The 27411-nt window shown below is 52.9% G+C and overlaps 9 protein-coding genes across 9 annotated transcripts; 7 read left to right on the top strand and 2 right to left on the bottom strand.

Annotated features, from left to right (window-relative positions):
• Window positions 1-373: 373 nt before the first annotated feature.
• N7539_005597 (60S ribosomal protein eL30) lies at window positions 374-915 on the bottom strand (the record flags this gene model as incomplete). The annotated part of the gene is made up of 3 exons (XM_056935199.1): window positions 374-479; window positions 575-768; window positions 877-915. The coding sequence occupies 3 exons, from the start codon at window positions 913-915 to the stop codon at window positions 374-376; spliced, it is 339 nt and encodes a 112-aa protein (XP_056790393.1).
• A 2266-nt stretch (window positions 916-3181) lies between these two features.
• Window positions 3182-5188, top strand: N7539_005598 (uncharacterized protein; the record flags this gene model as incomplete). Its single annotated transcript, XM_056935200.1, has 2 exons — window positions 3182-3830; window positions 3924-5188. 2 exons carry the CDS (start codon window positions 3182-3184, stop codon window positions 5186-5188), a joined length of 1914 nt encoding a protein of 637 aa, XP_056790394.1.
• A 1042-nt stretch (window positions 5189-6230) lies between these two features.
• N7539_005599 (coatomer subunit zeta) lies at window positions 6231-6933 on the top strand (the record flags this gene model as incomplete). The annotated part of the gene is made up of 2 exons (XM_056935201.1): window positions 6231-6649; window positions 6693-6933. 2 exons carry the CDS (start codon window positions 6231-6233, stop codon window positions 6931-6933), a joined length of 660 nt encoding a protein of 219 aa, XP_056790395.1.
• Window positions 6934-7574: 641 nt separating this feature from the next.
• Window positions 7575-11161, top strand: N7539_005600 (putative DUF814 domain protein; the record flags this gene model as incomplete). The annotated part of the gene is made up of 4 exons (XM_056935202.1): window positions 7575-7607; window positions 7675-7743; window positions 7825-9419; window positions 9496-11161. The coding sequence occupies 4 exons, from the start codon at window positions 7575-7577 to the stop codon at window positions 11159-11161; spliced, it is 3363 nt and encodes a 1120-aa protein (XP_056790396.1).
• Window positions 11162-12656: 1495 nt separating this feature from the next.
• Window positions 12657-13961, top strand: N7539_005601 (L-threonylcarbamoyladenylate synthase; the record flags this gene model as incomplete). Its single annotated transcript, XM_056935203.1, has 1 exon — window positions 12657-13961. One exon carries the CDS (start codon window positions 12657-12659, stop codon window positions 13959-13961), a length of 1305 nt encoding a protein of 434 aa, XP_056790397.1.
• A 1036-nt stretch (window positions 13962-14997) lies between these two features.
• aah1 (adenosine deaminase) lies at window positions 14998-16071 on the top strand (the record flags this gene model as incomplete). Its single annotated transcript, XM_056935204.1, has 1 exon — window positions 14998-16071. The coding sequence occupies one exon, from the start codon at window positions 14998-15000 to the stop codon at window positions 16069-16071; it is 1074 nt and encodes a 357-aa protein (XP_056790398.1).
• Window positions 16072-17244: 1173 nt separating this feature from the next.
• Window positions 17245-17592, top strand: N7539_005603 (uncharacterized protein; the record flags this gene model as incomplete). Its single annotated transcript, XM_056935205.1, has 1 exon — window positions 17245-17592. The coding sequence occupies one exon, from the start codon at window positions 17245-17247 to the stop codon at window positions 17590-17592; it is 348 nt and encodes a 115-aa protein (XP_056790399.1).
• A 298-nt stretch (window positions 17593-17890) lies between these two features.
• Window positions 17891-18913, top strand: N7539_005604 (complex I 24 kDa subunit family protein; the record flags this gene model as incomplete). Its single annotated transcript, XM_056935206.1, has 3 exons — window positions 17891-18001; window positions 18050-18433; window positions 18527-18913. 3 exons carry the CDS (start codon window positions 17891-17893, stop codon window positions 18911-18913), a joined length of 882 nt encoding a protein of 293 aa, XP_056790400.1.
• A 947-nt stretch (window positions 18914-19860) lies between these two features.
• Window positions 19861-26925, bottom strand: N7539_005605 (putative SNF2 family helicase; the record flags this gene model as incomplete). The annotated part of the gene is made up of 5 exons (XM_056935207.1): window positions 19861-20149; window positions 20226-25319; window positions 25378-26136; window positions 26202-26340; window positions 26538-26925. 5 exons carry the CDS (start codon window positions 26923-26925, stop codon window positions 19861-19863), a joined length of 6669 nt encoding a protein of 2222 aa, XP_056790401.1.
• Between the last annotated feature and the right edge of the window lie 486 nt (window positions 26926-27411).

Genomic DNA, 27411 nt, shown 5'->3' on the forward strand with positions numbered 1-27411 from the left:
CTGCTTACGAATGAGACTCCAACAGGATGAACCCTTAACTAGCGCTTACTACGGTTACCTTCATCCGTGCATCGATTACAAATCCAGCAATGATTCCCGTCGCCTCCAGTTCAGGGTCGGAAGGTTTTCTGGGAGATCACGTCATACGGCTTCTCCCTTTGGAATTCTAAAGGAAGCACGGCAGCACTTTTGGGTGGTGAAACGCTCGTTGTTCGACTTTGCAGAGAATCAGTGACGGTAATCAACTGGACCTGATATACACCTCCTTCCAGGGAAAGCCAACGTAGAGCATTCACCAACACGCCATTCCGACAGTCCTCACAGGCAGCTCTGCTCCACCTCCTCCCCTTTGGCTTCTCTGAACCTCCATCAATTACTGGGTACCGGTAAGAATATCGGAGTCGCCAGCGTCGAGGATGGCCATGGTAGAGCAACGGAAGAGCTTACCGCACGCGGTACCGAGCTCAATCTGCAAGTCGCTGTTAGCATGGGTCCAGTCAATGATAATTGGTTGGACCTTTGCGCCATGCTAAAGCGATCCTCGGTGACAACAATCCGATGGTGAGTGACTTACGTTGTTTCCAGAGAAATGGTGAACAGGAGTCTTAGCCAGCATGGCATAGTACTCGAGCTCGGACTTGCGAAGGGGGGAGTGTTGGCAGCGATGATGACAAGCTTTGCCTTGCCCGAACGCAAAGTCTTCATAGTAGACTGAACACCCAGGGTGACCTTGCCGGACTTCATCACCAGGGCGAGCCTGGAGTTGATCTGCAATGGGAAGGTCAGCACTTCATTCGGTCCCTGGGCACGGCACAACGGATCTAGATGGGGAATGCGATCGGGAATGTAATCACGATCTAATAAAGATCCACTCACGTTATCGGAACCCTTCTTGGACTTCTTGCTGGGGGCCATCTTTACGCTTTGAAGTGGTGAACTTCAAATATAATCTGAGGATGTTGATCGAGAGATGCGCTCCGGCCGGCGTGGATAACGAGAAGCTATCGCGGGAATCGCGAGTTTTGCCCATGTTGAAGAAATATCCAAACGGTCCCCGGAGGTGCCGTTGTTCCGCTCCGTCTACGTCTCCGCTGGCCGCCCGGTCCAGCCCCATGCTTAACACGTGACTTGTATCTCTCCTAGCACAACGTTCACCTGGATGTTACCCGTCTCGAGGACGCCATATGGCTCAGTTCGGAGTGAAAGTTGTACACTCCATTGACTCCACAGGCTGCAGGGCATCCCTACCTCCCACCTGGATGCAGTGCAGAGCATGTGTGCTCCGTTGTGGATCGCATGTGAGACTGTTCCGTTTTCTGCGCCCGAGGATCATTCTCCCTACCGAGCAACAAACAACCGCCTTATTGCCCGCCGCACATCACATTCGGCGCGTTTACTAAACCCCTGCAGGCCACGGGAACAGCACTATTTAGTATTTACATATTCGGCTATAATGCAAAGCTGCATCCTGCACCTCAAAGATCCGTATCATAGATGCACGACATACAGAACCACTCAGGTAAATAGGGTTGTCTGTGAGTAACCGCTACTGTACTAGTGTACTTTGCGTACGGATGATAGCTGGGTATTAACTTTTCCTACCTTGTGGGCTTGTACTGTACATGGCTATATGCAGAATTGCAGATGCAGCGCGACAGCGTACCGAGCGCAGTACTTCCGGCTAATAACTGCGACCACTGCACTGCTAGTTACTACTTATCTTAGGGTATTACGTGATGGAGTACCTGCTTCGACTGGAAAGTCGAGTCAAGATCGAACTACCAGTACTGTAGTTCTGCTGACGGAATGCCCCTTTGACTGGCCCTGACCTATCTGAAACCTCCAGCAGCTTTGGATCAAGTTAGACGAGGTCTACTTATGTCCTTCAGCGTTTTACGATCCACTGCCGATCTGGGCACAATATTTACTTCCATCCATGACAATATACGTGTAGTGGGATAGAAGTCAGGGGCCCTTGCTTTCCTGATATGAATCAAGATGGGAGTGCTCGCTCCCTAGTCGATCCGGCTGCTACCTATCTTGTCCTGTATACCGTTGCCTGCGATTAGGTTCAGGCTATATCTCGTTCGTACACTTACTATATGAATTAGGTCTCTCTCTCTCTCTCTCTCTCCTTTGAGTTTCTTCCTTGGCCTCTGGCCCCTTGTTTTCTGCTTCACTCCGCCCCGAACCCCCAAACCATGTCTCGGGACCGATATTTTTAGATTCTTCCATCCGAATAATGCCCCGGACTCCACGATCATATAATGCAGTCCAAGATAGATGGCGATATATCCTCTTGTTGATCATTGACTCTTCAGTCCACCGTTTGCAGGAACATGTATGTATGGAGGTGGAGATTGAGGGTGGATCGGAGTGTGCAGCACACGCTTCCGTAGGCGTACCACTCGTCTTTGGGGGCTTGTGAGTCGTTACCCGGTTACCCAGTAAGGAGAAAACACAGTCCGCAGTCCGCAGTCCGCAGTCCGTAGCACCTGAAGGAAATTAAAGGGTCTGGAGTCAGAACATACAAGAAGCTCAACAACTCCTCATTCCGCTGAGCCAGCGGCCTCGTTCAAGCGGCCTCTCTTCTACTCCCCTTCTCTCCTGAGTTATCTGGGCACTCTGTTTCACACCCTCGAATCTGTCGCCCTCGAGACTCTCGGGCGCAATCGATTGATCATCACGAGACCCCCATCCATCCATCCACCCATCGCTCAATGTAAACAACTACAGTCTGAGTACCAGCCCAAATATCGGCAACCTTACCAACAGCAGCAGCCGTCTCCGATCCTCCGCCCCTCCGTCATCTCCATCTTTTGCTTTGCGATCCATTCGCAATTGCCCGTCGTGACCCGCTCTCTTCCTGCTCACTTCTCAAGGTACCAACTTAAAACCGACCGATTTGCGGTAGTCCGACCCACTCTACGTTTTTTTGACCGCTCCCCCCCCCCCCCCAATTCCCCTCAAACTACAGCCAGAAGAAAGCACACAACCACAAGCACCACCACAGGTGAACCACCTCTTCGCCAGTCTCAATTCATTTGATCTTTCTTTCATCCTGGACTCTGACAGCATCCCCTGAAAGAAGACCCTCGAACCCGCCAGTCCGAGTACTCCTCCTTTGTTCACATACCCTCCATCGACGCATCGGGGCCCTCTCCACTCAGGACCCTGCTCGATGTCCGCCGCGACTCGCAAGCCTGCCAGTGCCGGCAGTCCCAGCAAATCATCGACCGCGGAACCGCCTGTGACCAACGGAACCGCCACTCGAGGTCATGCCCGCTCGCCCAGCGCTGCCGCCACCAACGGTCTCAGTCGCTCCCCCTCTCAGCGAAGTTCTACTCCCGTCTCTGCGCGCGCTGCCGCACGAAAGCCCGGCCGGTCCAACTTGAGCATGTCGAACGTTCCGCGGGTCAGTCATGATCCTTCCGAGGAGGAGGCTCGCGCCCAGAATGCAGCCCTCATCGAGGAGTTGCGAGAGCAACTCCAGAAGGCGGAGACCGCCTCGGAGCAGTATCAGAAACAGCTGGGAGTCCTGCAAATGCGACTCGATGAGGCTGTGAGCGAGCAAGGAAAGATGGAGGATCAAGCCCACGAGAAGGACACCCGGCTGGAGACGCTTCATGGTGAGATTCGGGAGCAGGCTCGCCGGATACGGGACCTGGAACAGAATCACGAGCTGGAACGGAATGCACTGCTCCAGGAGAAAGAGCAGCAAGCCAGTCGGGAAGAGGAGTTGCAGGCGACCATTCAACGACTGAAGGACTCTGTGGCGCAGAAAAGCATGCCCGTGAACGCCGAGGGGGAACGGCAAATTTCCAGATCTTGTATGACGGCCCTTCTGCGTATTCTCCGATACTTCGATTTTCCTCTTCCTCTATGATTTCTTGATGTTGATCACCGTTCTAACACATCTACAGCCAGTTTCCGTAACCGCACTTCGCCCGATCTGGATGGGCAGTTCGCTCCATCGTCGCATATCGAGCGTAGCCCCTCTCGCAACAACTCCAATCTGCTGCTTCAGAAAGACAAGCTGATCGAATCACTTCGTCTCGAGTTGGCGGAATCTCAGATCAAGTTGGTGGAGATGGAGAACGCAGGCGGGGGCCGCCAGCGAGAGTTGGAGAAGGAGCTCCTGGAGGCTCGCATGGCCAACGCTCGCTTGATGGAAGACAACGAAAGCTACCAACTCTTGCTCAGCGAAAAGACCCTCACCGGCGACTTCACCAAGGGTGACTTCATGCAACACATTCATCCGGACAAGTCGTCGGGCGGGGGCTTGGGTTCTTTGGCTGATGAATTAGAGTCTGTTGACGAGACTCCGGAGAATGAGCTCAGCAGCAAGTATGAAGCTGAGCTGAAGGCTTTGCGGGATCAGAACAAGGCCTTGACCCTTTACATTGAGCGCATCATCAGTCGCGTACTGCAGCACGATGGGTTCGAGCACGTCCTGGACCGAAATGAGGAAGACACCAGCTCAAAGGCCTCGAAGCTGGATGATAAAGAACTGCCTCCAACGCCTCCTGAGAAGGACGATGCACCCTCGCAATCTTTCATCCAGCGTACTAAGTCGATCATCGCCGGCCCTCCTCGTTCGCAACCTCTATCACGCCCTAATAGCATGATGCCGCCGCCGGCACTGCCCTTGAGTGCCAATGAGAATCCCGACACGGCCCCGAGTATTCCAATCCGTACCCAGTCCGCACGTGCAAATCATCGTCGGACTCGATCGGAACAGGTTGACCCGAACGCTGCATCGGTGGTCGGGCAGATGTATCGCGGTCGCAATTCTGGTGGCCCGCTGAGCCCCACGGCGGTTGGCCCTGGCTCTCGACAGAGCATGTTCTCCAGTGCAGCCAGCTACATCTCCAGCCGGGCGCCGTCGATGTCTAGTCAACCCGATCGGGCCGGTCGCAGTACCTCCCCGAGCGTCATCAGTGACATCCATGGGGATACTAATTCGACCGGAGGGACTTCGAGCCCACCCCGTTCCGTTAGTGGCATGACCAACTACACAGGCGCCGTGATGACGCAAAATAAGTTGCGGCCACTGCGTTTGGTCAGTGATGCAGCGAGACAGGAAGAAGAAGAGGCCGCCCGCAAGAAGGCCAACCGCGCCAGCTGGATTCCGGGATGGTTCAATCGCCCTGCCAACGGGGAGGAGCAAGCGCAGTCTCCCTCTTAAGTCCTTTTTCCAGGGCAATGTTATGACTATGGAATGCTTCTTTTGTACATGTTGAACTTTCCCTCACTTTGTGACGTGTTCGGGATCTGGATGACTCGATGGGCTTCTGGACTTGTGTTTTGTATCGTTTCCCCATACCCCTTTTTCTTGCCTTTGGTTGTATATAATGCCTTATGTCCTCTCATGCGTCATCAATCAGTTCGTGTCGGGCAAGCATTGTGACTTGGAATGCCAACCTATTTATCCCTTGATATTTCTCCACTGGTTTTGCTCTCGGTAGCTGCGTACCCTTTGTTCAACATTCTCTTCCACTTTGATTCCATGGGTTAAGGCACTTCTAGATCGTCCTCTTGAAGACTCATAAGGTGAGCGATTAAGTAATTAGCATGGAGTTTCTGCTTAGGTATCATCCCAAAGTCGACAAGTTGCTAAGCACCTCTGAAATACCTCCTTAGGTACGTATCGGGCACTTGTGTCTAGTGTCTATCTTGAGGACTATTCATACTATCCAGGTACCTTCAAATGTAGATAGGCAGGCTGTGGATGCGTCGCCTGAATGGTTGAGGTGGCAAATCACTCAATAGATCCATGCCCGAGTTCATGACATGCGAGTCACTCGGACAGCCTAGAGAAATATATATAGGGTTAACTGTTTCCATCGTCATGTGGATGAAGGTGGATGGAAACTGGTTTTCAATTCGGTTATCATCTCGAGGACAGGTTTTGAATTTGAAATCAACCTTCAGATGAGGGAACGTGTCCACTACAGTCTTTCCATGCCCTCGATCAAGTGAGTAATAGCCAACGATCAAGTCATCGACTCGACCTCGAGCCTGATCACATCAAATGACGAGGACTAACCGTAGAGCCGGAGGTCCTCCCGTTAATTGACACCCCACCGCTATCTGGGATTGATAAGCCCCCGGAAAAACCTTAGTGCGATTTGGATCCGCGGACAGGTGCCAGCTCGCATCAACAAATTCCAGGAGCTATCTTTAAAAATACACTACGTACCCAAAATCCAGCAGGTACCTTCACAAAAATGCCAGGCCCTTTGTCGTTATTCTCCGTAAATGCGGTCCTCATAATGTCGGCAGATGATGGATCCCGCATCCTCGCCAAATACTATGCCGCTCCACACCCGCCTACAGGCACAGCACCCACTTCCACCGACTACCCTGGTGCCAACCCATACCCCACTGTCAAAGAGCAGCGAGCTTTCGAGAAAGGATTGCTTGAGAAGACAAACAAGTCCACCAGCGATGTCATTTTATACGATAACAGGATCGTGGTCTTCAAGATGGAGAGCGACGTGATGATCTATGTTGTTGGAAGCGCCGACGAGAACGAAGTGCTGCTGTACAATGTTGTCTTGTCCTTGCGGGATGCGCTTGGAATACTCTTCAAGTATGTTGTAACGTTTTCTCTAGGCCCTGAACAGATCCGAGGAATCTGGCGCATGTTCGTTCAACGCAGCGGAAGCTGACCTGTCGTTTTTCAATAGGGGTGCCACCGACAAGCGGACTATCGTGGAGAACTACGACCTTGTCGCACTCGCAATCGACGAGACCATCGACGATGGAATTATCCTTGAGACCGACCCTGTCATGATTGCTTCTCGTGTCAGCCGTGCTCCCGCCGCGGATGCGCCCAATATGAAAAACATTGACCTCTCGGAACAAGGTCTCATGAATGCCTGGGAGTTCGGCAAGCGGCGCCTGGCCGAGGGTCTGCGACACATGTAGACAGGAGGAACACCATGATCTCATCTGTCTTTTTGCAATTTCAATGTCTTTGGCGCATGTACACGGGTGAATCTCTTCCATCGATCCTTCCCTGATGCCGAGCTGCGCGCATTCTTGGTCTCGAGAAACCGCTGTTTCATTTCGCATCCCCACTTCCTTTGTTTCTATGACTACCACTACCCTTTCAATTGTTCTTTTCCTGCCTGGCTCTGGCGTGATACGGCTCGTCCCTGATTGATTCCAAGCGATTTCTCCTCATTATTTTGGACTCTCATAGATTCAAATCCTGTATACCTCTCTGATTTCTCTTCGATTAAAACTATACCAGTTCTGTGCGATGTGTGGCATTGCATCTTTGGAAGACTCAGTTTCCATACGAGAGGATTGAAACGCTATGCATGGATGAGCATACATTATGACAAGCTGTTAGCCATAAATTCATCAAGTGCGACAATTGACCTGCACAGGTACCTACCTACCTACCGTACTAGTCATCGGCTTCCAATGGCCCGCGGGGGACCGCGTAGTAGTAATCGCGTGCGGCCTGACCCCGATTAGACCCCCGACTCCGATCGGATCACTGCCCCGCATACGTCACGCTCAAAAAATTCCTCTCTTTCCAAACATCTCCAGCAACCAAGATGAAGCAGAGATTCTCGTCGCTTGACGTGAAGGTATTCACATTGACCTGCATGAAAGCTCTTTCGATTGACGGGGAAAGCAGCTAACACACCTGCCCAGGTCATTGTCCAGGAGCTGGCCGCGGAGCTTGTCAATCTCCGCGTGTCCAACATCTATGACCTTTCTTCAGTACGTCTCAAGCCTACATCTATACCTATGATAGACCCTGCTTGTCCCTCAATGAGCACCAATGTCTGACGCCACCTACAGCGAATCTTTCTCTTCAAGCTCTCCAAGCCAGATCACCGACGCCAATTGATCGTTGACTCGGGCTTCCGTACCCATGTCACTCACTACTCCCGCACCGCAGCCTCCGCTCCCTCGCCTTTCGTGACTCGCCTGCGCAAATACCTCAAGTCTCGCCGTGTGACCAGCATCAAACAGATCGGCACAGATCGCGTCATTGACATCTCTTTCAGCGACGGCACATACCATCTCTTCCTTGAGTTCTTCGCCGGCGGCAACATCATTCTTACGGACCGCGACCATACGATCATTGCGCTGTTTCGTCAAGTGTCCGCAGCCGAGGGTGAAGAAGCCAAATTGGGTCTGACCTACACTATTACAAATAAGCAAAACTATGAAGGTGTGCCGGAGATCACCGATGACCGAGTCAGGCAAACGATCGAAAGAGCCAAAGCGCTGTTCGCCAAGGACGAGGGTGCCGCGAAGAAGACAAAGAAGAAGAATACAGATGTCTTGAGAAAAGCATTCTCTCAGGGATTCCCTGAGTACCCGCCTTTACTCCTAGATCACGCTTTTGCGGTGAAAGGTTACGATCCCGCGACGCCGTTGGACGATGTTTTGGCGGACGAAGGGGCGCTACAAAAGGCGAAAGAAGTGCTCGAGGAAGCCCAGAGAGTCTCCCAAAGTTTCGACACTGGCGAGAGCCATCGGGGTTATATCGTTGCGAAAGAGGATAAGCGAGCTTCTGCCGATGGCGAGAATGCGTCACAGACGACGGGCCTTTTGTACGAGGATTTCCACCCATTTCGACCACAACAATTTGAAGGCAAGCCTGGCATCACAATTCTTGAATTCGACAAGTTCAATGCCACTGTCGACGAGTATTTCTCGTCCCTGGAATCACAACGCCTGGAGTCTCGACTGACCGAGAAAGAGGAAGCTGCTAAGCGGAAGCTGGAGGCTGTCCGGGAAGAGCACAGAAAGCGTATCGACGCGCTCAAGACCGCACAAGAACTCCATGTTCGGAAGGCCAATGCCATCCAAGATAACATGTATCGAGTTCAGGAGGCCATGGATGCAGTCAATGGTCTAGTTGCGCAAGGAATGGATTGGGGCGAGATCGAGCGGCTGATCGAAATGGAACAGGGTCGTGGAAACCCCGTCGCGCAAGTCATCAAGCTTCCTTTGAAACTTTATGAAAACACCGTTACCCTGTTACTGGCTGAAGCCGGCGACGAAGATGAAGACGAGGACGAGGATGAGGAAGAAGATGCGTCTAGTGACGAGTCCGACTCCGACTCCGACTCGGAAAGCGAGGCCCGAGAAAAGCAGCGCCGTGCTGATGCTTCCTCCAAGATGTTGACTATTGATATTGACCTGGCTTTGTCTCCGTGGGCGAATGCTTCCCAGTATTTCGACCAGAAGAAGCAAGCTTCGGAGAAGCAGCAACGCACGGCCCAATCATCGACAAAGGCGTTGAAGAGCCACGAGAAGAAGGTAACGGCAGATCTGAAGAAAAGTTTGAAACAAGAGAAACAAGTTCTGCGTCAAGCCCGTGAGCCATTCTGGTTTGAGAAATTTGTCTTCTTCATCTCGTCTGAAGGTTACTTGGTTATTGGGTATGTTTCTTTGATCACCTTGCACGTGTTTCCATTGATATGGGAAGTGAATCTGACAAACGACTTTTTTCAACAGTGCCCGCGACGCAATGCAAAGCGAGTTGCTTTACCGTCGGTATCTGCTCAAGGGTGACATCTTCATTCATGCAGACCTGGAGGGAGCGCTTCCCATTGTGGTGAAGAACCGCCCCGGGAAGTCTGAGGCTCCCATCTCACCCAGTACCCTTTCTCAGGCTGGAAACATGTGTGTTGCGTCATCTATTGCCTGGGAGTCCAAGGCCGTCATGTCTGCCTGGTGGGTGCACGCCAACCAGGTCACCAAAACCTCCCAGGCCGGCGGAGGCCTGCTTCCTACAGGCCGATTTGAGGTAAAGGGAGAGAAATACTTTCTTGCTCCATCCCAGCTGGTGCTTGGATTTGCGGTCCTGTGGCAAATTAGCCCGGACAGCGTGAAGAACCACAAGCAATTGTACGACGCAGATGGTCAACTACCTGCAGTGGCCACTACGGAGGATAAAGAGATCACTCGGTCAGAACAAGAGGATCGGGTCACGGAACAGCCTGAGCCAACCGAGGGAGAGACCAGAGGAGGCGACGATGTGCAACAGAACGGCCAGGTTCAAAACGAGCCTAAACAAGATGAATCATCTGACAACGAGGAGCCTGAGGGACAGGAAGAGGACGATCAGCCTCCAGCGCGCAATCCTCTCCAACGTGGGGACTCCCAGCTATCTGTCGAGACGGGTCATTCGCTTACCGATCCAGAGAACGACTCCGATGCTGAAGAACAGGATCAAGCTATAGGAGAGGCTGAATCAGATCTGAAGTCCGCACAGGCTGACGAGGTTGAAGTAGACTCCAAGGAGGCGTCGCACAGAGTGAACGAGCAAACCTCTTCGATTGACGACCGAAAACAGCTCAACGCCCGAGAACGACGCAACTTGCGCCAAGGAAAGCCCGTGGAGCGACTAGCCGGAGATGAGCCTAGTGCGCCGCGCATTCCCCCCACTCGCGGCAAGAGAGCAAAGGAGAAGCGAGCCGCCGCCAAGTATGCTCATCAAGACGACGAGGAACGAGAACTCGCTCTCCGTCTTCTCGGCGCCGACAAGGGCAAAGCAGCCAAGGCTGCGCAGGCTGCGGAAGCCAAAGCTCAGCGTGAGCGCGAGGCCGAAGCTCAAAAGGCCCGCCGTCGTGCGCAACACGAACGCGCCGCTGAAGCCGAGCGAAAGCGGCAAGCTGCCTTCGAAGAAGGTGGTGATGACTACAGTGAAGATGTTGCCGCCGCGGAAGCCGCTGCTCTCAGCTGGTTGCCTGCATTGGTGGGCAACCCATCGCCTGATGACGAGATCCTCGCTGCGATTCCCATGTGCGCACCCTGGGGGTCTCTGGGCCGGTACAAGTACAAGGTCAAGCTTCAACCTGGTACTGTGAAGAAGGGCAAGGCAGTGAAAGAGATCGTGGGCCGGTGGGTGTCCGAGACCACGACTGGTAAAGTGAAGAAGGAGTATGCCGAGGATCTGGGCATCTCGCGGGTGGATGCGGAGAAATTGCGGGAACGTGAGGGAGAGTTGATCAAGGGCTGGAAGGATACGGAGATTATCAACACCATGACTGTGGGCAAAGTCCGAATCATGACTGCCGGTAGTGGCAGCGGAGGCAGTGGTGACAAAGGGAAAGGTGGTGGAAAGGGTGGCAGAGGTGGAGGTGGTCGAGGTGGGGGCAAAGGAGGGAAGAAGAAATAGAGTGAGGTTGTGGATGTTCGATTGACATTGCAATGCTATCTACCTAGCCACCATGTCCGTGAGGAGACATCTGTTTATGTTGATGGTGTACGTTTGATATTTCCATTGAATAGTGGTAGAGAATCATAGGCTATACCATTGCCAATACGCATAGCACAGTTAAGACAACACTGGAACCAAAAATCATGGGAGTTCTCACAATGTGGAGCTGATGTCATGTCTTGCCTCTTGGGCGACATTATTGTATCTCGGGTCACATTAGTCAGTAATAATCAGCTCGCCAGTTCGTCGAAGTTCAATCGCCACACGGTGGTCGCATCCCAACGCTTCCGAGAGATGAAACCTGAAGGCTGATATTTGACAGCTGACCTACTGCTTGTCGGTCAGGCGCACGTGCTTGCTCTTTCATATCTACACTTGGCGGTGGCACGTGTTCGAATACTCAGCACATGCCATGCCTCTTAAGATCTGCACTATGAGGTGGATGGCGGTGCTTATAGAGCCGATCAGCGCCGATCCACCGAATCCATAGGGCTTAGACCAGGGGGGGGGATCCATGAATCAGCTGGTATGACTGTTCGCTCAAGATCGTTGTATGTGTTATCGGGATGAATCAAATGCAGTCCTTTTCATACTTTGAGCTGGAAAAGAACCTCGGACTATTAAATCTCATTGCCTCTAGGTCTACTTGAACATTCTCAAATCCAGCGTCACTCTCTTGGCGAAAGGTGGAATCAATTACAGCTGAATAGAATGACAGTCTGGTTCTCAGCACATTGTATGTGTTGCCGTGTGATAATGACTACTGTCACCATATACCGGACTGCCAGCTACAATCAGGGACAGCCAGGTTCAAGGAAGCAGTTGTCAGTTTAGTTACTGTTGTAGTTCATCCAGTTCCTTACCTGCCGTCGGGCTGCCCCTCGTGGGCTCGGCTGACTCACCCGACGTCATCTCGCGATTGCCGGTCCCCGCAGGTGACCACCGAGCGGTTATCGTGCGCGGTTTTTTTTTTCTCGGCCCTGCGATAAGAACGACACGTCAAAGATCCGAATCATCCACGGCCGGTATTGATGGGAGTGTAGAGCTCGCCAATTGACCGAACGAGAGTGACACATTGATACCTGAAACAAGGCGCCTAACAAAGTCAGCTTTCCCAAATCTCAGATCCACGAGGGCCCCGTTGTCCCCCATCCATCGCGCTCCATTCGGTCGACTGAGTCCACCCGTCGCAGTCCACTTGGGTCACTTGGGCCCTTTGCTCGTGTCTGTTATTGCTACCCCTCCTCGCCCAGACCTATCCATTGCATGTGCGACCAATTTTGCGTCATTGATCTGCCTGTCGTCTGATTTATACATCTCTCGTGTCTCGCCCCGCCCCTGGCGATTACTCTGTACGACCATCACATTGCTGTGCGCTCGATTTCTCGCTGGCACTGGTCGGCGCCAACTGGCTCACTTCGTCACCCGCAATACATACACCACCACCGCCAAGATGGCAACGCAAGAGACAAGAGTGGTCTCTATTGAGCGCTTGCAACAGGGTCCTGGACCCCGGACGCTGGCAGAGTGGTGGGCGGATGAGGCGAAGCCGCAGACTCCCGAAGCCAAGGTCATCGAGGAAGCGGCACAGCTCCTCCGCACCAGTGATATCCCCGTCGCTTTCCCTACCGAAACAGTGTATGGGTTGGGAGCGGACGCAACACGAAGCGCTGCGGTCCAGGGCATCTATCGTGCCAAGCAAAGGCCTTCAGATAATCCTCTCATCGTCCATGTCGACTCCCTTGACATGTTGACTCGATTGCTGAATCCATCCTCCCCTACCCCCAGCAGCCCTTCTTCGACCAAGACGCCGCGCATCCAGATTCCAGAGATCTACCACCCGCTTGTGGAACGCTTCTGGCCCGGCCCATTGACCATCATCCTCCCCAATCCGTCAGGGTCGGAGCTTGCCCCCGAAGTCACGTCCAGTCTGACCACATTCGGAGTGCGGATGCCGAAATCCCCACTGGCACGCCTACTCATCCACGTCGCCGACCGCCCTTTGGCTGCCCCCTCCGCCAACGCCTCCACGAAACCTTCTCCAACCACCGCGCAGCACGTCTACCATGATCTGCATGGACGCATCGATCTCATTCTGGACGGTGGTCCCTCGGGAGTAGGTGTAGAGAGTACTGTTGTCGACGGCCTTTGCCATCCACCTGCCATCCTGCGCCCTGGCGGCATCGGGTTGGAAGAGCTTCGCAGCTGTCCTGGCTGGGAAAACGTTACCCTTGGCTATCACGACGGTACGCTTGATGCCAAAGAGATTCCGCGCGCCCCGGGCATGAAGTACCGTCATTACTCCCCCAAGGCACGAGTTGTCCTCTTCGAATCGGGCTCCTCCGTTGCGGGTGTGGCACGCCGCGTACGGAAAGATCTCTCCGACAGTGCAATTGGCGCCCATAGCATCGGGATCGTCCGCACGCGCATGTGGCCCCAGGGATTGAATTTGTTGCCAACCGATGATCTGGCATCTTCTCTGCGTCCTGTTCCCTCCGCCATCGAGCATCTGCAGAGCTTCCCCGTCCCAGGCCAGGAGATGGGCAGCCCGAGTAGTCGCACGAAGCTTGCATATGACTACCACTTGGGGTCGGATACGCAATCCATTGCGCATGGCCTGTTCGCAGCATTGCGGGCATTGGATGAATTGGAAACGGATGTCATTTACGTAGAGGGCATCGCGGATGCGGACGGTGACTTGGCAGCTGCCGTGATGAACCGGTTACGCAAAGCGGCCGGGGCAGAGCTGAAGGCATAGGAATCTCTCTCTGTCTCTCCAGCTGAAAATAGCTGATCCTGTATTTGTTGGAAGTAGGCATTGATTACTTGAATGCTGCGATCCACTTCTGCTTCGCAATACTCTTCGCATACCCATGATTAGATCGACATGTATTTCTCCATGTTACTTAGGATCATTTCCACTTACAGTGACACTTGATCTCAACACAGTTTCATCCAATGCCAGCACACGAGTCCACGCAACCTTGCTGTGGGAGGAAGTGGTCTCTCAAGCATTTGGCTTTGCCAGGTGAACCTTTTGCAAGCCAAGAAGAAAAATTGATCCGACCAGGGTAGGTTTATTACCTTTGGTGCTTGTGAGCATTGTTTACGATGATCCACACCACCACATTCATAGTTTATCAATTCCGCGGTAGATAGTTGGCACTGAACAGTAACTATGCAGATGTAGGAGTAAGTAGTTAGTGAACAGGAACGCCGCCCGACAAGTCTTCACTCTTCTTCACTCGTTGTAAACTAGTTCCATTGCCCATCCCTCATAGTACTCGGTGGAACACTCGGCGACCGCCGATCGACGGTGCTCATCTCGTGCCTTATCACGCGTGCTCGAGTTCCAAACATTCACCCGCTCTGGGACGGCGGGCGCACAGGGAGTCAACAGAAGAACGACCCAATCAATGCCCGTGGAGGCAGTCCGCCCGTCGATTTAAGAGTTTTAGCCCGGCTCTGCCTCCTCGATTTGGCTGAAGAATTAACCCAATGATGTCGGGGTGGATGGCCTCCACCGCGAGTCGATATGCTTCAGTGGGTACACTGATGGGGGTTGAGGCAGGGCGACTTGCTCCATAGGCAGACCGTATGTGGCTCCCTTGAGGGACTGGAAAACGGGCCGTGATCGGGACTTCCATTGCATCGGCCAGTATTTAGAGGGTCATGTTGCCTCGTGTGCAGGTACGGGCTTCGTGATCGTTTGTGTAATCGTTTTTTCTAAGCATTTTCCCTGGTACATAATCTCTCCCCTATTTGTTGCATCTGCGCGTGTGTCCAAACCCGCCATGTGTCAATCCCCTCTGCATGACTTTATTCACGGTCTCCCCAAGTGCGAACATCACGTCCACCTGGAAGGATGCCTCACGCCCGAATTGATCTTTCATCTCGCGGAACGCAACGGCATTCAACTCCCTTCCGTGGCTGAGAATCCAGCCTATGCTTCCGTCGCGGCGCTCGAGACCCGCTACGAGCATTTCACGTCACTGGATGACTTCCTCGCTTTCTACTTCGAGGGTATGGCCGTGCTCCGCACCGAGCAAGACTTCACCGACCTGGCATCGTCATACTTCCAGAAGGCGCACGCCGACGGCGTTCATCACGCCGAAGTGTTTTTCGACCCCCAAGTCCACCAAAGTCGCGGCGTGTCCTACGCGACCATCGTCAATGGCTTCTCAGCCGGGTGCAAGCGCGCCGAGACCGAACTGGGCCTTAGCACGAGGCTGATCATGTGCTTTGTGCGCCATCTGCCCGTGGCCTCGGCGCAACAGGTCTATGAGGAGTTCCTGAGCCACGAGCATTTTGGCGCCGGGATTGTGCATGGCCTCGGTTGGTCGTCCTCTGAAGTGGGCCCGCCCAAGGACATGTTCCGAGATATCTACGCATCAGCGGCCACGAAGGGAATCCCCTTGACGGCGCATGCGGGCGAAGAAGGCGATCCAACGTATATCAGTACTGCTCTCGAATTAGGAGCGACGCGAATCGACCATGGCATCCGACTGATCGAGGATCCCGAGTTACTGAAGCGGATTGCGGCCGAGGGGACGCTGTTGACGGTGTGCCCGTTGTCGAATGTCCGCTTGCGCTGTGTTCCGAGTGTGGAACAGGTCCCGATTCGGAAGTTCTTGGCTAGTGGAGTGAAGTTCTCGATCAATAGCGATGACCCGGCTTATTTTGGGGGATATATTCTGGATAATTACTGCGCTGTTCAGGAGGCGCACCAGCTGACGGCCATGGAGTGGAGGATCATCGCGGAGAACAGTGTCCAAGAGAGTTGGATTCCCGATGTGAGAAAGGCGGAGTTGCTGGACAAGATTGAGGGCCACGTGAAGCAGCACTTGATGGTTGTGGGAGAGGCATGAGGCATCGACCATTGTAAAGAAAGATTTGGAAGGTCAACCCGGGCTGATGGTCGACCATGTGGGCGGAAGTTGCACGATGAGATGATCCATGATGTATATATGATGATACCGGAAATACTCCGACGTCTGTGGTGAAAACAGACTCATTTTTCTCAAGAAAAGACCTACGCCTCATTCACAAGGGAACCAGGCCTTAAGTCATGTTGGATTAGAACAGACAAAAACATTTGGAATCATTCCGAGAAAGCACCAAGCGCATGAGTATTGGTTCAAATCTACGCAGCCTTGCTTTTGCCTTGATGACAGACCACGGAGTAGTTATGGGCAAGGTCATCGCTACCTATCATCCGCATCAGACCGATGAACACATCTACTAGACAACGTGCGAAGTACTGCTCGAACCCGTGGATACCCTTGACCTGGCGTACTCGAGTAGCGCCGGAGCCAATTTTGATCGCATGTGTAGGTTCGGGTCTACGTCATTCCTTGCACCAGAGTAAATTGTCGTCCATATCCTTCAAAGCTGGATGTAGATGCTAATTTGGGTGACATGCTGGGAATTTGCTCGAGTCAAGCTTGGGTCTCCTCCTTACGGTCCTGACTCGGACCGATATGAGTAGACTCGCCCGCTGACGGATTGTGAAAACATTCGTTGATCTCATAGTCGATACAGAGGGCACTTCAGTATTCTATCCCCTTGAGTAAGTCCTAGCTGGCCAAGGTTGCTCATTTTGGACTGTTGAAGCTGGAGAAGGAGTGACCGGACATCGTCGTCGGCGACCTGACTCATGTGCAGTGAGCAATTGCTTGGCAGAAGACACTGACAGTACCAGGCGAATGTTGCAGCCTGAAAAGGCTGGCAACAACACTGCCAGTCGTGATGCAAATTCGACAGCGTCAACGACGCTTATGGCTCCAACATCTTGGTCAAGGCTCTCAGTCACTTTCAGATGGACAACCTTGATGTTCAATACTCTCAGATCATCTCAAAAGTTACTTCTTCACCGTCAAGTCAGGCTTCTTTCTCGGGCCTTCAGTTGCTCATCTACAAATTCTACTCTACTCTGCCGAGGGTGGCACTATTGTAGATTGCCAGCTGGCGGACATCGAAGAATCTCTTCGCCTTATCTTCCATCATCTTTCAAAGATCTGTCAAGTCTACTACAAGGAAATATGAGCACCTCCACCAGCATCCCTGATCGCTACAAGCTCATATTCTACGTGCCCCTGGAACACCTTGAGCAGTGCAAGGAAGCCGTGTTCGCCGTGGGCGCTGGGTGCTTCCCAGGCGGCAAGTACAGCAAGTGCTGCTTTCAGACTCAAGGGCAAGGTCAGTTCCTGCCCAGCGATGGCGCCAATCCGGCCATCGGTGCAGTTGGCCAGCTGGAACAAGTCGAGGAGATGAAGGTGGAGGTGATGTGTGTCGGTCGGTCCGTCATGCTGGATGCGGTGCGGGAGCTGATCAAGGCGCATCCCTATGAAGAAGTTGCCTATGAGGTTTATCGCATGGAGGATGTATAGGAATGTTTACTCTGAAATGGAAACATCTGATGTATATAAATGGAAATTGCCCACAGTATTAAAGAGTGATTCATGCGGACAACGAGATTCACCATAGAAACAATCATTAATGACGGAGTAGAGTTCGAAGGTGCATCCGGCCGTACTATGAGCGGGAGTAATCTCTCGTTGTTGATTGGTCGAGGGGCCCTCTAAAGGTCTCTCCGCCAACTTTCGACTCTTTCGCCCTCTCCTCGTTCGGTGCGTCGTGCAAGCCTTCGATCCGCGTTCAACGTCCCACCACATACACCTTCACATAATGGCCTCGAAGCTTCTTCCCAGAGCCAGCCGGTGGCTGCGCCCGACCTCAATTCCTCAATACAGATCCTTCTCCGCCGCTCCTCAACGGCTGAGCGATGCGCTCATGGTGGTACGTCTTCCCGTGAGCTAGGGCGCCTACGACACCCGACTGCCCAAGCTCGCAATTGCCCGGTTTCGATGCGCTTTGAGTATCAGTGTCTATAGGCGAGAGGCAGAGCATCAAGAGCTGACTTTCCTCCACTCCTTTCAGCACCGCAACAAGCCCGAGAACAACCCGTCCGTGCCGTTCAAGTTCTCCGAGCAGAACCTCAAGGTCGTCGATGAGATCCTGAAGCGCTACCCTCCCCAGTACAAGAAGGCCGCCGTCATGCCTTTGCTGGATCTCGGTCAGCGCCAGCACGGCTTCACCAGCATCAGTGTCATGAACGAGGTCGCTCGCATGCTGGAGATGCCCCCCATGCGCGTTTACGAAGTCGCCACTTTCTACACAATGTACAACCGTGAGCCTGTCGGCAAGTACTTTGTGCAAATTTGCACCACTGTAAGCAGCGATTCCTCCGGGCGATATTTTCGATTCAATGCCAGTCGAACACTCCACCGGACATTCTCTGACTCGTCTCTCTTGTGTTGCTAGACCCCATGCCAGCTAGGTGGCTGCGGCTCTGACGCCATTGTTAAGGCCATCAACGAGCACCTGGGCATTACCCCCGGTCACACCACCGAGGACGGTATTTTTACTTACGTGGAGGTTGAGTGCCTTGGCGCTTGTGTCAACGCTCCCATGGTCCAGATCAACGACGAGTACTACGAGGATTTGACCCCCGAGTCAATCAAGTCCCTGCTTACAGCCCTGAAGGAGTCGGCTACTACCGGAGCCAAGGAGCCCGCGCCTGGCCCCAAGAGCGGCCGCAAAACCTGCGAGAACAGCGCTGGCCTCACCAGCCTCCACGAGGTGCCCGAATGGACTCCCGAGCAGTTCATGCGCAAGGACGGTGTCTTCGACGGCGAGGCGAAGCAATAAACACGGAATCAAATTGTTTAGCCAGCACAGCCTTTTTTTCCTTGTTTTTCTCATCTCAGAGTATGATCACGCAAAAGTCGTCCTCCATCTTTTGCCGAACCGCCTGCTACTTCCAGGGAGAAGAGTCCGGCAGGACCGAAACAAAAGAGATATCTAGAAGTTAGTGACGTCTCATCGCAACTCTCACATGACCAAACTCGTCCTTCTCAACGGAGACGTCCTATTCATCTTGTCTTGTCTACTATGTACAGTATGTGAAACGCGGATTACAAAGAAATCCGGATCACTAGTTATCGGCGCCAATGTTATGCGAATATTCCAATGTCGTTGCCTCGGCCTTACTCATTGTTATTCTTCTGTTCCCCTCTGAAAGTGCCAGTTGCCGATACCCATATAGTTCTTCCATGCTGCAGAGTGTAGGCTGACAATTGATCTAGCATCAAGCGACTATGCCAAAGGACAAAGGCGAGCCCTAGCAGGTCCCGTCTCTGCCCTCCGTCCAGCCCTTGACAATCGGTATTCATAAGACTCGAGAGGTCGCTAGGGCTTGCACCGTTGCAGTATACAGTCATTCAAAAATGCTTCTACGGCCGCAGTTGGGCTATGGAAAAACTACGACTGGAACCGACGAAATCAAACCAATCTGTAAATGAAATTAGACGCTCATTCCCATTTACAGAAATGTAGAAAGAACGGAACGGTGAAAGAAAAGAAAGAGAAAAACAAAAACCAAGCCACCAAGCAACCAAAGAAAAGACAAGAGAGCTAAGAAAAGACAAGACAACCAAGGGAAGACAGGACCGCCAGAGGAAGACAAGGAACGAAGAGCAAGACAAGGAAGACGAGGCGAGAAAGACCAAGGAACAAGCAACCGGAGACAACCCCTCACGAATGCCACACGCGACGGCCCACGAAGAAAGCAGACCGCTCCCAAGGCCGTCTAAGACTCAAAAGTCCGGAGTCTGACCGCTGCACATCCCGTCAAAGGGTTGAACCTCGGATGGCTGGACCTGCAGGACCTGGGAGCCACGCACCACGACGGCGCTGGCGGTTCTCTGTTCGAAGATGTTGACTTCGACAGTTCCTCGCGCCAGGAGGTGGTAGACGTGGACAGTCCGTTGCTGTCCAAAGCGGCGGCAGCGCCCAATGGCCTGGGTCATGCTGGCATCGTAATCGTGCTGCGTGGGAGCCAGCAGCGGAGAAAGGAAGAGGACGTGGTTGGCAACTTGCAGATTCCTATAGCGATAACAAGTCAGACTTCAGATCGATGACGGCTGGAGCTAAAAAGAAGTATTAAGCGAGATACACTTACAGGCCTGCTGCCATCACGCTACCCAGGCGCAAGATCAGCACCTTTGGACCGGCGGTTTTGTTGCCCATCACGGCCGTCTTGCCTCCTCGCTTCCTCTTATTCTGGCCACCCGCGTCCGGTCTGGTGATCTCGGCTTGCCCAGGGCCCTGCTGCGAGACGGGTATTGTCCTGGGATTCAAAAAGTCTGTGAACCCGTTCACCTTCGCAGAACGGCCCACGCAGTGTTGGATGCCCGCAGCAGTTAGGGCACGAGACGCCTGGGCCATGGCATCTTCAAACTGGACAAAGAGCACGACCTTCTCATCGTCCGGGACGGCACGGATGATGTCGACCATACTCGCGAGCTTGCTGTTCTCGTGAACAGCGCGAGTGTCATCAACGGAACGTCCACTGACTTGGGACGCCTGACCAGCTGCGGCGCGGCACATGGGGACAACACACGCGGGCGAGCTATTCGCCGGCTCATTGACGAGCGCAAGGCATCCTGGGCAAAGGCAGTGCCCACATTTGCGAAGGATTGTCAGTTCCTCCCTCGCCAGAGAGACTGTGAAACAGCGGTCACAGTGACGGCCGTGCTCGCCCCGAATCTCTCGAACACACTCCCAGAAGCGGACGTCTCGGTTGCTCTCGACGAGCCTTTGCACCAATTTCCACGCGTCGCTGAGAAGAATCTTGAGGACGCGTTTGGCCTGCCAGAACCTGAGCTGTTCCAGGTACTCATTGTCGTCCGTGACGGTGCCCGGGCTGGCGGAAGCAGGCTGCAGACCAAACGATCGTCGCAACTGGGCCTCTTGCTTCTCGGTAGGCCTGATGTTGCCCATTTTGTCTTCCAGCTTCGCCCTGAGCTCTTCGCCCTCCGGGCCGGCGATCCACTCCTGGAAATTGGACAAGATTCTGTCCAGGGCGTCGTTGACCATCGTGCCGGTCAGATGGTCTCCCACTTTCTCGACGAACCGGGCGACGTCTCGTTGCGTATGAGGATCTGCACTCAAATTGACGAACATGTTGAAGTGGCCTTCACTGACGTGGTCATTCTGCCCAATTATTGAAAGCAGAGTCATCTTGATGACCACCTCCAGCTTCTTCCAGGTCTCGATGGATGCCCTTGTTGAGGCATTAAAGCCCTTTTCGCAACTCCGCTCGCTCAACGCATGGTCCAAGATGTCGTCTGCGAGGAGGCTTTTCAGAAGGGCCTCGTCAGGCGACTTGCTCTTTGTCAGAACCGCGTTGATCGCCGTCTCAGTTGCACCGAGAGTTGAGCCGGGAATCTTGCAAATGATACCTTGCGTTTGATGCAAGTGATCATAGAGCGCGCGGTAGAGCTTGGACTCTGGCTCTGGGATATCGTTGACAATCAGGTGGCATGCCATCGATAGTTCGCTCACATCTGTGGTATTCTGACGAGCAAATTGATCCAAGAAGCCCTGCGCCAGCTTACGTCGTTTCTCGTACCAAGCCATGCTACGAGGAGGCTCATGCATTTCAAAGGCCTCTCGTGCAGTCAGCTTTCGACGAGTCGTCTTCAACCGTGAGTTGGACGTGGGCTGATCGCCGTCATTGTCAATACCGAGGTGAACGCCCAGGTGAGCTGCGATGTCCTTGATGTCGGTGAACTCATCGAGCGCGGGTGTTCCAGAGAGAATCCACTTCGAACGGGCGCCAAGTGAGAGAATGGGCTCAATGCGCTCATCGCGAGAGTAAGTATACTCGTCGAGCACGACCCTGTTGAAGTGGAATGCGTGAAGTGGGAGCCCTGTCATGTCTTCCATTGAGGGAATGCAATTGGCATGTGGAGCTGGGATATTGAACATCTTTCGATCATCGCTCCAAGCAGTTGCTTTCTTGACGCGAGCCTTTGGTGGTTGCTTGATCTTCTTCTGCTTGGCTATCTTGCGTTTTCCTTTTCGACCATCCTGCTCTTGGTCGTCTACTTCGCCGGGACAATCAGGCTCTTCGTCCAAAGCTTCATCAGACGAGTAGCGATCGTCAGGAGAGATCGGCTGCCGGAAAATCGCGCTAAAAGAGCCTTGAGAAATCCTTGAGCTCCTAGCAATGGAGTACTTCTCAGGGCCCGCTTGTGTTGTGGCGGTCGCGCCTTGCCTTTCCAGATTGCGGACAAAGGCAGCGCCCCGGAGGCGACGAGACGGCACGTAGGTGGAAGTTGCTTGGGTGCGTCGCAACTCGAATCTCCGAGCCCACAAGTTGCTCAAATACTCTTCGGGCCCTTGTTCTTGCAAGATTCGCACCATCTGACGAAGGCATTGGCTGGCATCATTGAACCAGCTGTCAAAATCGCGACCCGCACTGGAGGGTACTTTTGGTGTGCCTGTGAAGTACCGCATATTCTGATAATATGTGACGTTGTTGAAGACCGGCCAAGGGATGAGAATGATATCAGCTTCGCGCATTTGTCTCACTGAGGCACTGCTGATTGACTTCGGAGAATCGAGGCGCTGAACCTTGTACTTGTTGCCGAGGAACTTGGTGATCTCACCTCCCCACTGCTTGTAAACATTGGCAGGGACGACAAGGAGAGTGGCCTTGATTGAAATGAGCCCGGAATCAACAGAGTTGTGGTAAGAGCGAGCCACATCAACCTCGTGCTGGACATCGATTAATCCGAGAATGGTCGCGGTTTTGCCATAGCCAACCTCATCGCATAGGACGCCGCCTCTGACGAATCTGGGCATCATGACCCTTACTTCGGCTCGCCACGACATCAAAGGCAGAAGCGCTTCTTCGGTCTCCTGCTCCCAGAATGGGCTGATTTTGTCTGCCTCTCGCTTGACCATCCAGGATAGAGATCGACGCTGATCTCTCCGCAACCAAACCCGGAAGTTTGGCGGCTGCGCATGTTCCTCGTCGCCACTGTTGTCAAGTAGGGTAAATTTCGGGTGACTGGTTCGTCCCCAGTCATTGGTGTTGCCAACCAGTCGCCAATAGAATGCGATAGATCTTGAGTTCACACGATTGACAAGGCGTCCGAAAGCTCTGTGCGCCAGTGATTGGATGTTCAAAGCAAAGCATAATTCGGTCATTCCAATGCTTGTGTTTCGCTGCAGTAAAATGAATGGGGCCGGCTTGGACTTGGCTGCACGCTCGTATGCTGCCGCGCCTTGTGGATCCTCGTATGGGGTTACTTTTCCTTGTTTGTCCCGTCCCCAGATAATGCTAGGCGTTGGAGGATCGCAGGTCTGGCAAAGAGTACCGTTGTCAGGCAGTGTTTCTTTGCTGATGGGGACCCGGTTCCACGGCACATCTGTTTGACTGGCGACATTCTGCACCGCCCAAGCCATACTCCGATGATCAAACTCTGAATTTTCCAGGGCTATCACTTCCCAAGAAGAGGGAAGTGTTTCTGATGCATCTGTCGACACCGGTGCCTGCCAATGGAGCTTCAAATAGCAGTCGGGCCCAGTGAGCGAGATCAGTGGGGTGTATGACAGGTGGCAGTTGTTTCCTGCAAGCCTGACGGAGGCATCTGACTGAATAGTTCGGTAGGCCACTGTGGACGTCATCGATGGTTTCAGTGTCACATTGCCTGGAGCTCTGTACCAACGCCGATTAAATGCCTTAACTTCTTCCGGCTCACTTGTCACCCTTGTTGCGCGCCATTTGGGTGACAATTCGGCAACTGTGATGCGCTGGTCATAACCGCTAAGGCGACTATGGTCGAATGCGAATACGCAGACATCTTGATCTGGGGCGCTGATCTTGTTGGTGTCCAGGAAGAGGTAGAGGTTGTCATTTTTCTTCTTGTACAGTGATGCCATTGCCGTCCCGCACTCCGGGAGAGCGTCGTAGATGCCGTGAACATCGCAGTCAAGTACGTTGTCATCAATGATACCATCGACCTTGATTTGGGTCCATACTTTCATCTGGCTAAAAGGTTCTTTGACGATGCCCACCGCTGCTGGAAAGGCTGGGATCTGCTCTCCCATGCCAGAAATCATCAGGCTAAATGGCATACTCAAAGGAGCAGAAATTGCCCACTCTCCGTCAAGGAGGGTTCCGATCTGTGGTAGGAGCCGAGCAATTGGCTTACCGAAGATTTCTCTCAGCAGACAGCGCGCTGGCAACTGCGGCGAAGGTTTGACGTAATAAAGCCACTGGAGTCCACTGGGCCCGATCTCCAATCGCATGCTGGAATGTTCACCTTCATAAATGACAGTCCAAATGTGGGATCGCTCAATATCGAAGAATTGGACGTCTTCGGAAAGAGCAAGGCGGATAGCCCCAATGAGGCCATCATATGTTGTCTCTGGGTCAAGGGATTCCTCTTCACTCTCACTGTCGCTCCCGTCTGTGTTACTGCTTGTCGAAGTTCCCGGTGTTTGAGTTCTTGAGTGTTTTGAATTCACTGCACTTGATGGAACCGGCGGAGCGGGGAATGTGTCCGAGAACTCGCTGAAGATTTCGGCGGCAAGACCAGACAGTTTGAGTCTCATTGGCAGAGAACTCTTGAGAAAGGCGATGAAATCCACGGCTGAATCTCTCGGGATATCATTGTCATTTAGAGCGCGATAGGCATGCGTTGGATTACCCGCACAGGACTCACACGCACGATGTTGACAATGGGAGCAGATTCTCAGAAGCTTCAGATCCTTGACCATTGACTGGCCTTCGCAAGAGCAGAATTGAGTACTCTGCATTGCGCGTCGCAACAGCGTGGAGTCTGGCTTCAAGAACTGCGATGAGTCCGTGGTGAACATTGGACCAAGATTGCTGTCGATGTCCCCGAGAATCGCGATCCGAGCTGACTTTTCTTTGGCAGTAGCACGCGCATTCAGTGGCACATCCATCTCCTTCTTTAGCTTGGGGTATGATCCGATGAGAGCGGAGCAAATGGCAGCGCAAACAGTCGTCGATGTCATGGCATTTCCCGCCAAATCCTGCAGGTCTCTCTGTGACTCGCTTGTCAAGATGATTCGATCCAGTGGAAGTCCTTGCAGCGAGAGCGCCTCAAGACCAGAGATAGGGCCTCCTCTTGAGGTCACAAAGGGCATACCACATGGTGTGAGGCAGCCAACGACTCCAGAGGACGAAATACCCTCTGTGCCACGATCGACGCCTTGCGACAGGTCGATGCAACGTCTGTAAAGAGCTGGTGTCAGTTGCGTGTCTATTGTTATCAGCATTGGACCTCACTCACTCTTTGAAGTTGGAATCAATATCCTTCGTCAAGCAATAGAGGAACTTCATGTCCACAGTCTCAATCACACGTTCGGGCTGTGCTTTCATCCAAGAGTGCCAGTAGAAATCCGGCGGGCTTAATCCCAAGCCCCCCGGCAGAGACCGGGAAATAGGCCGTTGGTCACCTAGTCCATGGTCTGCCCGAAACTCTGCATGTCGAATCTTGTATCTTTCCCAACTGGACTCCGATCTCGTACTGGCGTCAAGACGGGTGGTAAGATCATTGCGGATTTGCTCGATGCGGCGATCATGATCGGGCAGTAAGAATTTGCCAACAGGAGAGCTTGCCTTGCGAGCGAATTGAGTCATGCTCTTTCCAAAGCGCTTAGACAGTGGACGTGAGTCCACAAAGTTGTCTCCCGGTAGCCGCTCCGTCTTGCGGTGCTTATCGACTGCGACCAAGTATCCTCTCATGCGAGTATGGGGCAGGTAGTAGGACTTGGTGTCTACGAAAGTGTATGTGGCATCATAGCCGATCTCGTCCCAGATGTCGATGAAGTCTTTCCAGGGAGCTGACTTGACATTCTCCATGATGACAATTGCAGGCCGATATTTTTGTGCGTAACGCAACAACGCATTGAAAGTGCTGCTCGACTCACCCTCCTGACTCAGCAGCTTGCGCCGATGATTCAAGGCTGAGAAATCAACGCATGCAGTTCCGGCGATCAGGATATCAATATCACCAGGGACAGGAACCAACGCTCCGTAGGCCGTATGACTATAAGGCTGTTTAGTCACTTGTCTACGACATGTGAAAATAGTGAAAACGGATAGGAGACTCACGCTTCGTCGTTTCCGAGTTCCAACAGATCACGGAAAAGGATCGGTGGCTGTAAGTTGCGCTCGATAAACGCTTGCTTAAATGGAACAATCTCACAGCTGAAGACATGAGACATTTCAAAAGCAGACTCACTGCCCAAAGCTGATGACAACGACTGAAGTTAGTATCTTTGCGAAGTGGGGGGGGGGAAAGAAAGCGTGTCCGTGTCCAAGTCTTGCGCCGTTATCACAGGAGAGACTTTCTTCGAAGACAAGCAGAATTTTCCATGTTCACACGAGCAGCGCAACAATTATGGTATCGAGTGGAGGGAAGATGGAATGAGTGAAATGACAACTTACCCTTTCGAAGCATTTCCAGAGCAAGAATAGGACTTTCGGTGCCGGAGCAAGCTGTGGCAACTCGCAAGGGTCGTTTTCCGATGTGCTTCAAGAAACGACCCAAGCCCAAACGCATGGCACGCTCAGCAATATCTTTGTAGATGTCTTCCAGCTTGTGCATGGGTGGCAGGTCGAGGGAAAGATAACGATTGGGAGGACCGCAGCGAGTTCGGCGCACCTCAGGGATATCACAGTCCTCGAATGAGTCGCGAATAAATTGACTATCATCACAACTCACTCTCGGTCCCCACTCGACGCCAGGAGTTGACGGCCGACTGCCAGGAACCATATCCTCATCAGAAGATACGAAACTTTCATCAGGTGTCTCCATGAGCCTTCTGAACTCCATTTAGGAATCTTCGGGGATTGTGCCGAAAAGCCTAACCTCGGGAAGACTGAGTTAATAAGTGACATCTTGCAGATTATCATCTCTCTCGATTTCAGTCTCATCATGATACTTACCTAAAATAGATAAATCTGAAGCTATTCAGAGTTAGGGTAAGAGGTGATCACGTGCGTAGAGTGATGCTCGCCGTCACGTGGACGTCAAAGTCAAATGACGTATGGATGATTCGGGTGAATGACGGTCCGGCTCCGAGGCGAAAGCGAGTGCGTGGGTTTATTGCGTCACGTGCTGAGTAGTCTCTAGAATTTAAAACCTCAAGTGCCGATAACGTAGTACAGTAAGAGTGCCTGGTAGTTCTGAGTCACGTGCGTGGATGGGAAGTGAGATGGAATTGGAAGAAGAAAAGGCTAGGCGTGGAAGAATTTAAAGGTGCGTGGAAATGTGGGCTGGGGCTCGTGGGAGAGAGTTTTGGAAGTCATCAGTATGTCC

This window comes from Penicillium diatomitis (genome assembly GCF_028827545.1).
Source record: "Penicillium diatomitis strain IBT 30728 chromosome Unknown utg000005l_segment0_segment0, whole genome shotgun sequence".
Classification (NCBI taxonomy): domain Eukaryota; kingdom Fungi; phylum Ascomycota; class Eurotiomycetes; order Eurotiales; family Aspergillaceae; genus Penicillium; species Penicillium diatomitis.